The following is a 14859-nucleotide window of genomic DNA, read 5'->3' as shown; positions in this document are numbered from 1 at the left end:
ATTTTGCATCATTAAACAAATGGTTAATGGTTAAATGTCCATACTGTGGATGCTAGCTAGTAATAAAAAGGAAGAAACTTGATACATGCCGAAAATTGGTTGGATCGTAGCCATTAAATTGAGTGGAAAAAATCTCAAAAAGGGTGCATGCTCTTTGATCATATTTACATAACATTCTCAAAATGACAAAATTGTAGAGATGGTTACAGATTAATGGTTATCAGGAGTCGAGGGATGGTGCCAGGGAGTTGGAGTAACTAATGGGTAGTGTGGGTGATCTGTATGGTGAGGGGAGTGTGTCGTATCTTGAACATGTGGCACCTAAAGGAATTTATGTATGTAACAGAGTGACAACTATACTCACATTATACTAATGTCATTTTGTTGGTTTAATGAAATTAACAAATTGTACTGTAATGATGTAAGATCTAATCACTGGGGAAATAGGGACCATCTTTGCAACTTTCTGTGAATCTGCGGTTACGTCAAAATAAAAAGTTGAGGCCAGGCACGATAGCTCACATCTGTAATCCCAGCACTTTGGGAGGCTGAGGTGGGTGGATCACCTGAGGTCAGGAGTTTGAGACCAACCTGGTCAACATGGCGAAACCCTGTCTCTACTAAGAATAAGAAAATTACCTGGGCATGGTGCTGCATGCCTATAGTCCCAGTTACTCAGGAGGCTGAGGCACGAGGTTCTTGCTTGAACCTGGGGGATGGAGGTTGCGGAGAGCCGAGATCACGCCACTGCACCCCAGCCTGGGAGACAGAGCAAGACTGTGAAAAAAAAAAAAAAAGGTGGAAACTTCATAACTCACACGACTGTTTTGGTTGAGAGTTACTAGAAGCTTGTGATTAAAGCTTTTAAAAACTGTCCTAAGTAATAGGCAAGCTGTCTTCCAGGTTTCTAACATTTTTGAGTTATGCTTGGCTTTTAAAGAGGTTTTCATAACAAAGTTTATATATGAGAGTTCTGCATAGTATGTAAGAAACAGGAAACAAGCTAAACTGTATATACTGACATTCGTATTTAGAAATATTTAGAAGAGATATTTAGAAAAACGCTATGACTTCCTTGAATTCCAAGGTTAAATATGTTGATTTCTACTATTTTATTTATAATATTAAAAATAATCTAAATGAAGTACATTTTTATAAGTGACAGTATTTTCTCTTAGAAAAATATTTTCAGACTTGGTATTTAGGATTATAATTAGAATGCTTAGTAAGCTGAATAGGAAAGATCTTGTTTATGTTATTAGTAACCTTTATGAAAGACACTCTAAATTTTTTGTGAATACATTTCATCTCTGTTAAGATACTCTCCTTGGCTGGGCGCGGTGCCGCAAGCCTGTAATCCCAGCACTTTGGGAGGCCGAGGCAGGCAGATCAGGAGGTCAGGAGTTTGAGACCAGCCCGGCCAATGTGGTGAAACCCTGTCTCTACTAAAAACACAAAAATAGCCAGGCGTGATGGTGGGCGCCTGTAATCCCAGCTACTTGGGAGACTGAGGCAGGAGAATTGCTTGAACCCAGGAGGCTGAGGTTGTATTGAACCAGAGATCGCGCCATTGCATTGCAACCTGACGACAGAGTGAGACTCCGACTCAAAAAAAAAATACTCTCCTTTGTTTAGATAAACTTATTTTTCAAAACAAGCTGACTTGTTTAAAAAGAAGGGAATGCTAGTGATTTTAAAATATTGTAGAAAAGGAATCATTCTATGACAAAGTAAGGAGGTGTTAGGGCTATTGAGTAAGTGAGAGCCATTTGGAAGGAAAGGAATAGCAGTTCAGGGATGTGTGTCTGCACCTGATAATGTCTAGGGAGTTGATAATGAAGAGGGCTGGACACTCCAGAAGTAAGGTCTTGCCTTGAGGCACAGAGCTATTGCTGTTGCGTAAGTCGCCAGTGTAACTGTCTACTTGGAATTTAGATGTTTACATAGTCCTTATGTGTATTTTAAAGGTTAGCATATTTTTCCATTATGCTGTTATTCATTTAATAGAACCATCTGCTACTCTTGGGACTTGGGCCAGTCTTTTCTGTAAGTGAAGGTGATGGAGGCATGTTAGCTTTAGGGAGATTGTGGGTGTGTCCTGCTTTGCCTTCAGCTGCACGTGGGGCAGGCATTCTGTGACAGTGAGGTGCTGAGCTGGCCTGACGATAAGATTGTGTTCATGGAAGGAGGGATCAGTAATAGCAGAAAATCAGCAGGTAATGTTCAAAATACTAAAATCTGTAGTCGAAGAAAGAAGATATGTATGTAAATATATTACCTAAGATTATAGTAAGTAACGTAGTGATATAATTGGGAGGAAGGATGGATAATAACAGGAAATGAGTAGAAAATGCCCAAAGTGGGTAAATCATAATGTTTACGTTAGAGATTTGAATAACTTAATCACATGTGGTTAGTTTGAATTGAGATATGCTGTAAATATACATGCTGAATTTCAAAGAGGTAATCATAAAATATCCCATTGTTTTTTATGTTGACTATAAAATATTTTAAACATTGGGTTAAGTAAATCATTAAAAGGAATTTCATATGCTTTTATTTTTTAAAATGTGGACACTGGAAAATTTATATCCATGGCTTGCATTGTATTCCTGTTGGACGGCATGAGTCTGGAATGTGTGGTCTAGAATACACAGTTAACATTGGTTCCCTCAGGGGAGTAGACCATACCTAGGGAATGTTGGGTTAAGGGAGAGCTATTTTTTTTTTTTTTTTAATTTTAAACTTCTTTTTTGCCATTTGATACTTAAGATGGTAATGAAATTTGATAAAGAAATTACCCCTTTAATAAAGGCTGTGGTCCCTACCTTAAAACATCTTAATTTGTCATATTCTAAATTATATAGTTAGTGTTAACCATAGTAAGGAAGCTTGTAATTAGAAGTCATCATTGTCTTGTTCACTGTTTTTCTTTTGTTTCAACTCGCCAAATCAGAAACACTTTTTTCTTGCCGTTTTTAGCTTATTGCAGGAGTGACCAGGACACTACCTTCTAGAAGTAATGCCCACAGAAAGCGCAAGTTGTTCGACTGCTCGCCAAGCAAAACAGAAGCGCAAATCCCATAGCCTTTCTATACGAAGAACTAACAGCTCGGAGCAGGAGAGGACAGGACTGCCGAGAGACATGTTAGAAGGACAAGTAAGCTGCGACGGATCAGGGCCTTATTGATTGATTGATTTTTGAGACGGAGTTTCGCTTTTGTTTCCCAGGCTGGAGTGCAATGGCACGATCTCCACTCACCGCAGCCTCCACCTCCCAGGTTCAAGCGATTCTCCTGCCTCAGCCTCCTGAGTAGCTAGGATTACAGGCACGTGCCACCACACCTGGCTGATTTTGTATTTTTAGTAGAGACGGGGTTTCACCATGTTGATCAGGCTGGTCTCGAACTCCCAACCTCAGGTGATCCACCCACCTCGGCTTCCCAAAGTGCTAGGATTACAGGCTTGAGCCACCGGGCCCAGGATCAAGGCCTTATTTTAAAGATGGTGATTATGTCTGTAATGTTATAAAAGTAGGCAAATGTGTAAAGGTCTCCAAAGTAGAAAAGAGGTTTGGGTTACTAAAAAAAGATCACTCCTCCCAAACTACCCCAAAATAAACTCATTAAAACTTGTGTCAAATACAACAGCATACACAGATGGGTTAGCATATGTATACTAGATAATAACAAATCAAAGTAGGTATGAGAGTTTGGATTAGTTTTATTCTTTGTACAGTTTTGTGGACAGTACAATTCTGGGTTTTTTTTTTTTTTTTTTTTTTTTTTTTTTGAGACGGAGTCTCACTCTGTCCCCCAGGCTGGAGTGCAGTGGCCGGATCTCAGCTCACTGCAAGCTCCGCCTCCCGGGTTTACGCCATTCTCCTGCCTCAGCCTCCCGAGTAGCTGGGACTACAGGCGCCCACCACCTCGCCCGGCTAGTTTTTTTGCATTTTTTAGTAGAGACGGGGTTTCACCGTGTTAGCCAGGATGGTCTTGATCTCCTGACCTCGTGATCCACCCGTCTTGGCCTCCCAAAGTGCTGGGATTACAGGCTTGAGCCACTGCGCCCGGCCCAATTCGGGGTTTTCTGTCTCTGATAGTCTCAAGAAAAGGAGAGTATCATATCCTTTTAATGATCTCTTTCTGTTCTCTGAAGAGTTTTTGGAATCAGATCTTTTAGTGACTTGACTTGGCTTTATCCTTGTCTCTGCTGCAGTGAGTAAATGTCATCCTTGGATTAAAATGAACTAATTATTTTTGATAAAGATAAGTTTTGCTTATACTTTTTCTAGTTCATTTATAGCTGATTAAATTCTGTCAGAATTTTTAAAGAGTATTATGAAGCCTAGACGCAGTATATGTTATATTAAAATAAACTCTAGATATATCTGATATATGGTTATATATGTCTGTAACTGTATATAAACTTACAACCATTCCTTCACAATTGGAACATATTCATCAGCCATAATGCTGTAGGAAGATAGGGCTTAAACCTGAGAAATTGGCTTCTGTGAATATTGGATCTTGTTAGGACCTTGTGGGTAACTTTATGCAGGACTTCGAGGCCGGGACCTCTACACTGAAGACAGCAGTGTGAACCCGGAACTTGACATGATTTTGCTGCCACAAAGAGGATCTTCAACTCCAATTAGATGAATATGCGTTGAATAAATAAACCTGGTTTATTGAATATGAATAAATACCTGGTTTTAATTTCTATAAAAAATGATTACATTTTAACTTAGTGTTCAAAATAAAATTATAGAAATAGCTTTGGTACTCTTAGTGTGTTACTTTGCTAGGACTCCCATAACAAAATGCCACAGACTGGGCAGCTTAAACAACAGACGTTTATAGTTTCTCCTAGTCCTTCCAGGCAGCTGGAAGTCCTAGATCAAGGTGTGGGCAGGGCTGGTTCCTCCTGAGGCCTCTGTCCATGGCTTGCAGACACTGTCTTCTCCCTGTATCCTCACAGAGTTGTCCCTCTGTGTGTGTCTGTGTCCTAGTCTCTTCTTACGAGGACCTGTCATACCGGAGGGCCCTCCTTTATGACCTCATTTTACTCTCACCACCTCTTTGAGGGCCCTGCTTCCAAACTCAGTCACATGCTGAGGTCCTAGGCTTTTGGACTTCAGCATGGGACTTCTAGGGGAACCCGTTCAACACAGCACTTAGGAGACAGCAGAGCTGAGCGGCAGGACTCCTGTGGTGGTGGCAGTGTCTGTATCTGTATCTGTGCTGTCTGATGTGGGAACCACCAGTCACATGTGGCTGCTGAGCGCTTGAAATTTGGCCAGTGTCCCGGGACATGAAATTTTAATTTTTAAAACTTTAATTACATTGAAATTTACGTAGTCAGATGTGGCAAGTAGCTACCCTATTGGACAGTGTGAGTGAGCAGTCTCAGATAGGTTTTCCTAATTTGTAGGTTCACGTGCATTTCTGGCAGTGGAAACCCTGCAGCCTCCTCTGCTGGCATATTCTAGAGTTGTCTCCCACCTGTGGTGAATGTGTTCTCCTCTGGGCCCTGAATGCCCATTCTCCTTTGTGACACGGCACAGGCAGTGACTGCATCTCATGGTAACCCTCACGAAGGTAGCTCAGAGGTCTCCAAGCTGCACGGCCTCGTCCTCTGCCCCACCTTCGGCCTCTGTGTCTCCCACGCTGGCTCCCTAGACGGAGCTCATTTGTTTAATGAGCAGTGATTTGGAGTGGGACCAGCCAGCATGTTCTGTGAGTGGCCAGCGTGAGGTGCTCTGCCTTCCCACTGCGGTGGGCGGGAGAGAGCGGTGGTGTCTGCTGCACGTGTGTGGCATGGTAGGTGTGAGGGGCGATCTCAGAACGGAGGTGTTCATTAACATAGGAGTGGTCTCGTTCTGGACAGTGTAGAGTGATGCCCTTTCAGTTGTTGAGGAGCAGCAACATAGAAGAGAGGGCAGATGAGTCTGAGGGAGACATCGTGTTAGGTTTAACTTTATATGTCTCAAATTTGCCAGTCTGAAGTAGTTTAGAAACCCAGGTTTGCACAGGCACGGGAGGTCTGTTATTGCCAAGAGCTGAGACGTCCACATGCACACAGTGCTGGCTGCGGCCTGAAGAGCTGGCTGCTCCCTGCACGTGTGCGCCGTGGCTTTCAGGTGTGTGTTGGTGTCGATGTGATGAAAGAAATTCATTTAAAAGCTTTGCTGAGTCATAGCAGTGGTGTCTTGAGTTTTGTTAAGTGGTACTGAAAATTCGACAACTCGTTTTAGAGTCCGTGAAATTGAATGGCACAGAAAGGGAGCAGTGATGGAAAAGGTTGAAAGTCGTTGTGTAAGCGCGCTCTTCCTGGGCTCAAGTTACCCTCTAGTGGGAAGGTCCTCATTTTGCTGTGCATTGAGTTTCTTGATTATAAAGGGAGGTTAATGCTGACTTCTCAGCTTTCTTTTCCATAGCAATTCCTTTTTTTAAAAAATTATACTTTTAAGTTCTGGGGTACATGTGCAGAACATGCAGGTTTGTTACATAGGTATACACATGCCATGGTGATTTGCTGCACTCATCAACCCATCACCTACATAAGGTATTTCTCCTAATGCTCTCCCTCCCCCAGCCCCCCGTGCCCCGACAGGCCCCGGTGTATGATGTTCCCCTCCCTGTGTCCATGTGTTAGCAGTTACTTTTATATTAATATGCACTTAATATTCAAGTATATATGACATGATGTAATTAGTTGCTGAACAATTAGAGCCTTAAAACATGACAGGTATAGATGAGTAGGAACTGATTCTGTAGGAGGAGATTGGCCTTGTGTAGGAGCCAGAAGGGCTTCTGAGGACGTGATGTTCGTGGGGAGGGATATTCACAGAGAGGGAATGGGGCATGTGGAAGCCACAGGGCAGGGAAAAGACTAATAGCGATTCTCAGTTCAGTGCAAGCTTATGTTTCGTAGTTATTGGAACTTCTTTTTTTTTTTTTGAGACGGAGTCTTGCTCTGTCATCCAGGCTGGAGAGCAGTAGTATGACCTCGGCTCACTGCAACCTCTACCTCCCGGGTTTGAGCAATTTTCCTGCCTCAGCCTCCCAAATAGCTGGGATTACAGGCACCTGCCACCACTCTTGGCTAATTTTTGTATTTTTAGTAGAGACGGAGTTTCACCATGTTGACAGGCTGGTCTCGAACCCCTGACCTCAGGTGATCTGCCCACCTTGGCCTCCCAAAGTGCTGGGGTTACAGGCGTGAGCCACCGTGACTGGCTGGGACATCCTTTTTGATGGCCTAGTTTTAATTTTGATTGTTACATTTTCCTTCCTTTTTTTCGTGTTCTTCATTGGTTTTAGAAGGATGTTTAGAGGCTATAGTACCGATTCTGTAGATTCAGTATTTAAAGTAGTGTATATATGTGTGTGTGTGTGTGTGGTTTGTGAAATTTATGTGAGAAATCTGTGATAACTGTAAAACTCACATTGCTAAAATGCTGTCATTTTTCCTTAAAATTTCTGTCTTTTAAGTTAATCTCAGAAGGATTTAATAAATATTGTGCATCTTTTTTAAAAGTTTACAACTCGGCGGGGCACGGTGGCTCACACCTGTAATCCCAGCACTTTGGGAGTCCGAGGCGGGCGGATCACGAGGTCAGGAGGAGACCATCCTGGGTAACACGTTGAAACCCCGTCTCTACTAAAATTACAAAAAATTAGCCAGGTGTGGTGGCGGGCGCCTGTAGTCCCAGCTACTCGGGAGGCTGAGGCAGGAGAATGGCGTGAACCCGGGAGAAGGAACTTTCAGTGAGCCAAGGTCACACCAGCCTAGGCGACAGAGCGAGACTCCATCTCACAAAAAAAAAAAAAAAAAAAAAAAAAAAAAAAAAATTTACAACTCATCAGAATAAAACAGTTTATGCAATATGTAAATTTGAAAAGTCCCATAGAAAGGTTAAGGATCAGCCGGGTGCAGTGGCTCACGCCTGTAATCCCAGCACTTTGGGAGGCCAAGGTGGGTGAATCACAAGGTCAGGAGATTGAGACCATACTGGCCAACATGGAGAAACTCCGTCTCTACTAAAACTACAAAAATTAGCTGGGTGTGGTGGCGTGCACCTATGGTCCCAGCTACTGGGGAGGCTGAGGCAGGAGAATTGCTTGAACCTGGGAGGCAGAGCTTGCAGTGAGCGGAGATCACACCACTGCACTCCAGCCTGGGTGACACAGCGAGACTCCGTCTCAAAAAAAAAAAAAAGGTTGGGTATTGAAACACTATTTTAGAAATATTTGATGAGGTTTTTTTTGAAAATTACTCTGGGTGTTGGGAGTAGGGGACACATACCAAATAGTACATAGGCCATGCCCTCAGGGAGGTTGGAGTGGCACGTGGCTGTATCTAGCAGGCTCCTGTTGACTAGTGGGTTCAAGCAGTGAGTGCCTGTGATATGTTTAGTGCCCAGGACCTGCTCACTTGCTGGACCACACTTGACAATGTCACTCCTTCCCTTCGCCTTCCCAGGGGTGTGGGAAACACACAGGCATGAAGAACGTGGCCCTGGTGGGAAATGAAAAGTTAATGTTTTCACTCAATTAATAGACATTTGGCTCTTTTTGTGAGATTTTTCTTTTTCTCCTCTTCACAACACTCTTTTAGGTGTTGTGTAGAGTGACGGGAAGAGTGACTGTGCTTTTGCTTGAAGTGCAGTGGGCATGGCGGGAACTCTGCAAAGGTGCCTCTTCTGTGAGGGTCTAGCAGATGAAAATACTCGTAGGATAGTGTCTGATGGCACTCAGAGACTGTTTATAATAGTTCATTTATGGGAGCTGCCGCCTTTCTCTACAAATTTGGAAGTTTTAAAATAAGGTAGGTTTATGTCCTCTCTTGAAAGGGAAAAATTGTATTATTTTGAAGGAGTGTTTGTTTTTAAATCCCGTATCACACTAGGTAGCCATTTATACAATTTGATTCATAGCTTCCTTGGCAGAAATTTGGAACTTTAAACTCTTTAAGCATTTTATGTATAAAAATATGTAATAATAAAAAACAAGAGTTTAGAATAAAAGAATTCACTTTGGAAAAAGTTTAGAGTTCATTCATTCATTCATTCATTCATTCATTTTAAACAAAGTCTTCTTCTACAGGATTCTAAACTGCCTTCCTCAGTTCGCAATACACTTCTGGAACTGTTTGGTCAAATAGAAAGAGAATTTGAAAACCTTTATATTGAAAACTTAGAATGTGAGTATCTCCTATTTTAATATATTTTTATAGCTTTACCTATCCATAGGAATCTTTGAAAGTCAAATTTATGAATTGACATTCATCACTCTATTAGTTTTCTGCTCTGCTATAGCAAACTTAAACTTATTTTAGTGGCTTAAACTAACACAGATTTGTCATCTTGCAGTTCTGTGGGTCTGGTATGATTCCCACGAGGCCACAGTCGGGTGTTGGCCAAGCTCCACTCCCTCTGGAGGCTCCAGGGAGGAATGTTCCTTCGTATTTGGATTGTGACAGAATTCAGTTATTTGCAATTTTAAGACGGAGGTCCGCGTGCTGCACTCCTTGGCTCCTGGCCCTTTCCCTCTTGCTGGAGTCCTGCTTGCTCTCTGACCCGCCCTCTGAAGGATTGGGCTCCAGGGTAGTCTGGGCGCATCTCCCACTGCAGAGTCCTTGTGCCTGTGCTGGGTCCTGTTCACAGGTTATGGGCTTAAGGCACGGGCATCTTTGGGGATTCATCATCCTGCTTACTGCACCGACCAGTCCAAATTGTGATTTTATAAAAAGCACATGGATCTTGGCCAGGCGTGATGGCTCACACCTGTAATCCCAGCACTTTGGTAGGCTGTGAGGCGGGTGGGTCACGAGGTCGGGAGATCCAGACCATCCTGGCTAACACAGTGAAACCCCGTCTCTACTAAAAATACAAAAAAATTAGCTGGGCGTGGTGGCGGGCGCCTGTAGTCCCAGCTACTCGGGAGGCTGAGGCAGGAGAATGGCATGAACCCAGAAGGTGGAGCTTGCAGTGAGCCGAGATGGCGCCACTGCACTCCAGCCTGGGTAACAGAGCGAGACTGTCTCAAAAAACAAAAATACAAAGTAAAAAATAAAAAATACATGGATCTTATAATTTTCCCTACACCAAGTACACCATGAATTGAGAAAACATTGATTTACCTTTTTATTAATCTATCATTTGAAAATTGATGCATATACTATATCTGACTTATTAAAGGCATATCAAAACAATTTTGAATTAGCTTGGCTTTAATTTTTCTTTCTTTTTTTATTTTGGAAGTAATGCCCATATATGCTTAAACATTTATCAAACAGTGTAAAAAGAAATCTGCCATTACCCCTCAAGCCCCTCACACTCTTCAAAGGAAGACATTTTCTGCATGTTTTTGCTTTTGGCTTAAGCCGTCTTCCCATCTTGGTCTTCCAAAGTGCTGGGATTGTAGGTGTGAGCCACCACACCCAACCTATAAAATTTGTATTACACAAATATAACTATAATCAAGTCTTTCATGCTTTATCTACAGGTTGATTCCAAAAGTTGAATACTAACAGAGCATTTCCATTGTTAAGCTGTTTTTCACTCTGTAACTAAGTGGTGTGGTTGGATGAATAATGAAGAGAATATAATTCTATGTCATTTAAACTTTGCTGTTGGAAAATTTAATGTTAATACAGGATTCTCCTTTTTAAAGAGTCCACCTTTACAATTCATAGCGGGAAAAATTTCAACTTTTTTTTTTTTTTTTTTTTGAGACAGAATCTTGCTCTGTCACCAAGGCTGGAGTGCCGTGGTGCGATCTGGGCTCACTGCAACCTCCGCCTCCCAAGTTCAAGCGATTCTCATGCCTCAGCCTCCCAAGTAGCTGGGATCACAGGCACCCACCACCACGCCTGGCTAATTTTTGTATTTTTAGTAGAGAAGGGGTTTCACTGTGTTGGCCAGGCTGGTCTTGAACTCCTGACCTCAAGTGATCTGCCTGCCTCGGCCTCCAAAATTGTTGGGATTACAGGCATGAGCTACTGTGTCCAGCCCAGAATAATGTTTTTAACTGTGCAGAATCAAGCACTATGGAACCGGTTGAAATGCAGGTGCTATCTTTGAGACCCTGATAGCAGTGTCTTCCACAGTGTAGCAAGTGTGTGAGCTTTTATTTTTGGAATGGTATCTCGAGTGATTTCTTTAGTTTTTTGAGAACTCTATGAATTGTGATCTTGCTTATTAGAATATTATTCACGTCTTTGTTTATATAATACTAATATATAACATTTTTTCTGTGTGCAAGTTTTGGAAGTGGTGAGTACACTTAAACATAAAAACATACTTTACGTTTTTGAAAACTTTTTTCTTCCCAGTACGTAGAGAAATCGACACTCTTAATGAACGTTTAGCTGCTGAAGGACAAGCGATTGATGGAGCAGAGCTGAGTAAGGGCCAACTCAAAACAAAAGGTGAGGTGAATTCCCGTGAAAGTCTTGTCCTGCAGATTATATATGCAGGAAATTTGGAATTTAGTGAAGGACGCTGGCTGGTTTGTGTTTTGCTCTCAGCAAACCTTGAACTATCTAATTCAGGTGTGGGTCTAAGAGAATAAGGAGCTCGGTTCTTGTTCCTGTTCCGCCATGGCTCTGTGTCACTAAGGTCAGACGAACCCTCTGGGCCCCCTTTCTTCCTGTGCGAGACACAAGACACATTTGCGAGGCTGTGAGTGTTTAATTGTGTGATTGTGTTTGATTGTCACTCTCTGTCCCTGCAGCCAGTCACAGCACCAGCCAGCTCTCCCAGAAACTGAAGACCACTTACAAGGCTTCCACCAGCAAGGTATGCAGGCCACTGGCTCTCGAGCCATCATGTGGTGGTTAAGGTGTGCAACTACTTACTTGAAGTCGCATATTTTCCAATTAGAAAGGCGTAGTAGAAAAACAAAAATGGTTTTAAGGGAAATTTAGTTTTTTAAAGGAGTGTCCTGACTGGGCATGGTGGCTCATGCCTGTAATCCCAGTACTGTGGGAGGCCAAGGCGGGCAGATCACTTGAGGTCAGGAGTTTGAGACCAGCTTGGCCAACATGGCGAAACCCTGTCTCTACTAAAAATACAAAAATTAGCCGGACGGGGTGGCAGGTGTCTGCAATCCCAGCTACTTGATAGGCTGAGGCATGAGAATCGTTTAAGCCTGGGAGGTGGAGGTTGCAGTGAGCTGAGATTACACCACCACACTCTAGCCTGGGCAACAGAGTAAGACTCTGTCTCAAAAAAAAAAAAAAAAAATGTCAGTATGCAGGCGTTTACACAGTAACTTACGCTAGTACCCACAGGGATTAATATATTAATATATGATGTTTTAGTAAATATATTGTTTTTAGAGGGAATATATAATTTCTGTTGTTAATTGGCTTAATATAAAGGATCTGAATTTGGAGGAAGCTAATAAATAGGTACAAATTAGTGAAAATTATGTTCTGAGCTAAAGTTACATTTTAGTTCATTATATTCTTTTCCTCAGTTTCCTAAGTGTGATCAGGAAATGAAGGTCTGTCTCTGAGACAAATAGGGATGTTCATAGTGTTTTGTATTTTCTTAAAGTATCTCGTGCTGACCTTCTTAAAGTGGCAAAGGTTTAAATGTTTGGAAATTCATTTGTCTATGATGAATTACTACTATCAAGTGATATTTTGAGGTAATTTTGTATGCGTCTGTACTTTGGCATATTTCAAGGATACAAAAGATAAATTGAAATTTTCAGTGATCCTGCTATGATGGTGTAAGTAGTTCTTATTAGCTTTTTATTTTTCCAATCTGTTTCCTTGAGTTTAAAGTTATTTAGCATGACATCTATAGTAAGATTAACTACAATTAATAGAGCAAATTCAGTCCTTCTGCCATTTGTCCTCATGTGATAGTCTTTGGTATTTCTTTGTTATTCAAAAGAAAATTGGAAATTCCTAGTATTTTCTACTGTGCTTTCCTTTGATAACATCTAGAATGTAAATTGCTAATTTATTTTTTTGGCCATGTAATATCTAGCTTATGCTTACAAGTTTTGAACTTTTTAATAACTTAACTTGAAGCTTTGTCTTCATAATGAAGTATGAAATTATGTTCTTCCTCATTTAATTTCTTGTTACATTATCTTGGATTATGTTGCTTTTTCTGGTGTGTAGAGTTGTATGTATACAATGTATGGTCTTGGAATTCCAAAACTTTCTCATTATTACTGAAGTAGAGGAAGAAATGATTATATAAAGTTGTCCTTTACCATGAGCAGTAACAAATAAGATTTGGACAAGGGTAAGGATGTGTATAGTAAGGCTTTGCTTTAAAAAATGTATTAGAGATATTGGCCAGGCACAGTGGCTCAAGCCTGTAATCCTAGCACTTTGGAAGGCTGAGGCGGGCGGATCACGAGGTCAGGAGATCGAGAGCATCCTGGCTAACACGGTGAAACCCCGTCTCTACTAAAAATACAAAAAGCCGGATGTGGTGGCAGGCACCTGTAGTCCCAGCTACTCGGGAGGTTAAGGCAGGAGAATGGCGTGAACCCTGGAGGCGGAGCTTGCAGTGAGCCGAGATTGTGCCACTGCACTCCAGCCTGGGCGACACAGCAAGACTCTGTCTCAAAAAATAAAAAAGTATTAGAGGTATTTAAAGCCCAGTCATTTTAGGTACTAGAAATTCATCTGAATTCATAAGAAGCATATTACTAATGATCTTCATAGTTTTTGCACACTACCTATACCCATTGTAAAAAATAACTATGAAAATATAAGACATCTGAAGGTTGAAGAAATAATTCGGTAACAATATATTCTGATTTGTACTACAGTATGGATTCTTGGTACCAAAGCTAAGCATGAATGCGACAAGAGAAAGGCTACACAGTCTAGATTTATTACTTTCCCTCCTTCTGACCCAGAGCCATGAAAAGCAAGTAGCATGCCAGGTGGGATGGCGGGAACATAAAAGTGTGTTACGTGAACGCAGAAGAGGTTTTTCCCCTTCCTTGGTGGCTAATGAGATTTCTGATGCCTACGTGGGAGGGAAGTGAGGCAGTCTAATCTGCAGCCCACTTTAAAGAAACTTATAAAAATCAGAAAGGGCTTTTTCCGCAAAGAAAGATACTTATCTTCTCAAAAATATTTACAGACATTTTCACAGCAGTGCTTTAGATTGCGCCTCAGTTAAAATGATCTGGGATGATGGGCGTGAGCATCAATTTGCTGCTTCATTCTGCTGCTTTTCTGTTATGAACGTTCCCTCTAAGTAATTCAGTCTGTTTTGGTGGGTCTCTTGGTAATGACGACTGAGTCAACATTTTTAAAGAAAAAGAGTTAAGGTAATAGATGGTCAGAGTGTGGTGGGCATTTTAGAAGCAACACAGGAGAAAATATTTGAAAACGGCACATAATCTCCTGCACAGCTCCAGCAGCAGTGCAGTCAGAGCCTCCGGAAAGGAGCCACTCTGTTCTTACCCTGGGAATGCAGCAGGTGAAGAATGTAGCTCTAATAGTTTGTTTCTTATAATACTGTTATTAATGTTAGAAGTGGTGAGAGACTTGGAAAATGAAATTTACTGTAATACTGTTATTTATGTTAGAAATGGTGAGAGACATGGAAAATGAAATTTACTACAGTACTGTTATTAATGTTAGAAATGGTGAGAGACTTGGAAAGTGAAATTTACTACAATATTGTTATTTATGTTAGAAATGGTGAGAGACATGGGAAATGAAATTTACTACAATACTGTTACTAATGTTAGAAATGGTGAGAGACTTGGAAAGTGAAATTTACTATTATACTGTTATTTATGTTAGAAATGGTGAGAGACTTGGAAAATGAAATTTACCACAGCTTATTATGGTGGGAGGTTGTGT

General features: G+C 41.4%; 1 protein-coding gene across 3 annotated transcripts in view; it reads left to right on the top strand.

Moving 5' to 3' along the window:
- Positions 1-14859, top strand: part of WDR37 (WD repeat domain 37) — a 77521-nt gene that overhangs the window by 13783 nt on the left and 48879 nt on the right. For all 3 annotated transcript variants that reach the window (XM_030940636.1, XM_010362011.2, XM_010362002.2), the window contains exons 2-5: positions 2983-3160; positions 9111-9207; positions 11341-11436; positions 11742-11806. In XM_030940636.1, the coding sequence (XP_030796496.1) occupies positions 3023-3160; positions 9111-9207; positions 11341-11436; positions 11742-11806 (396 nt within the window). In that variant the 5' untranslated portion in view covers positions 2983-3022. The remainder of the gene's footprint in view (positions 1-2982; positions 3161-9110; positions 9208-11340; positions 11437-11741; positions 11807-14859) is intronic.

Source organism: Rhinopithecus roxellana, chromosome 11, assembly GCF_007565055.1.
Source record: "Rhinopithecus roxellana isolate Shanxi Qingling chromosome 11, ASM756505v1, whole genome shotgun sequence".
Taxonomy (NCBI): domain Eukaryota; kingdom Metazoa; phylum Chordata; class Mammalia; order Primates; family Cercopithecidae; genus Rhinopithecus; species Rhinopithecus roxellana.
Note: the sequence above shows the minus strand (reverse complement) of the source record. Positions and strands in the feature narration are given on the sequence as shown.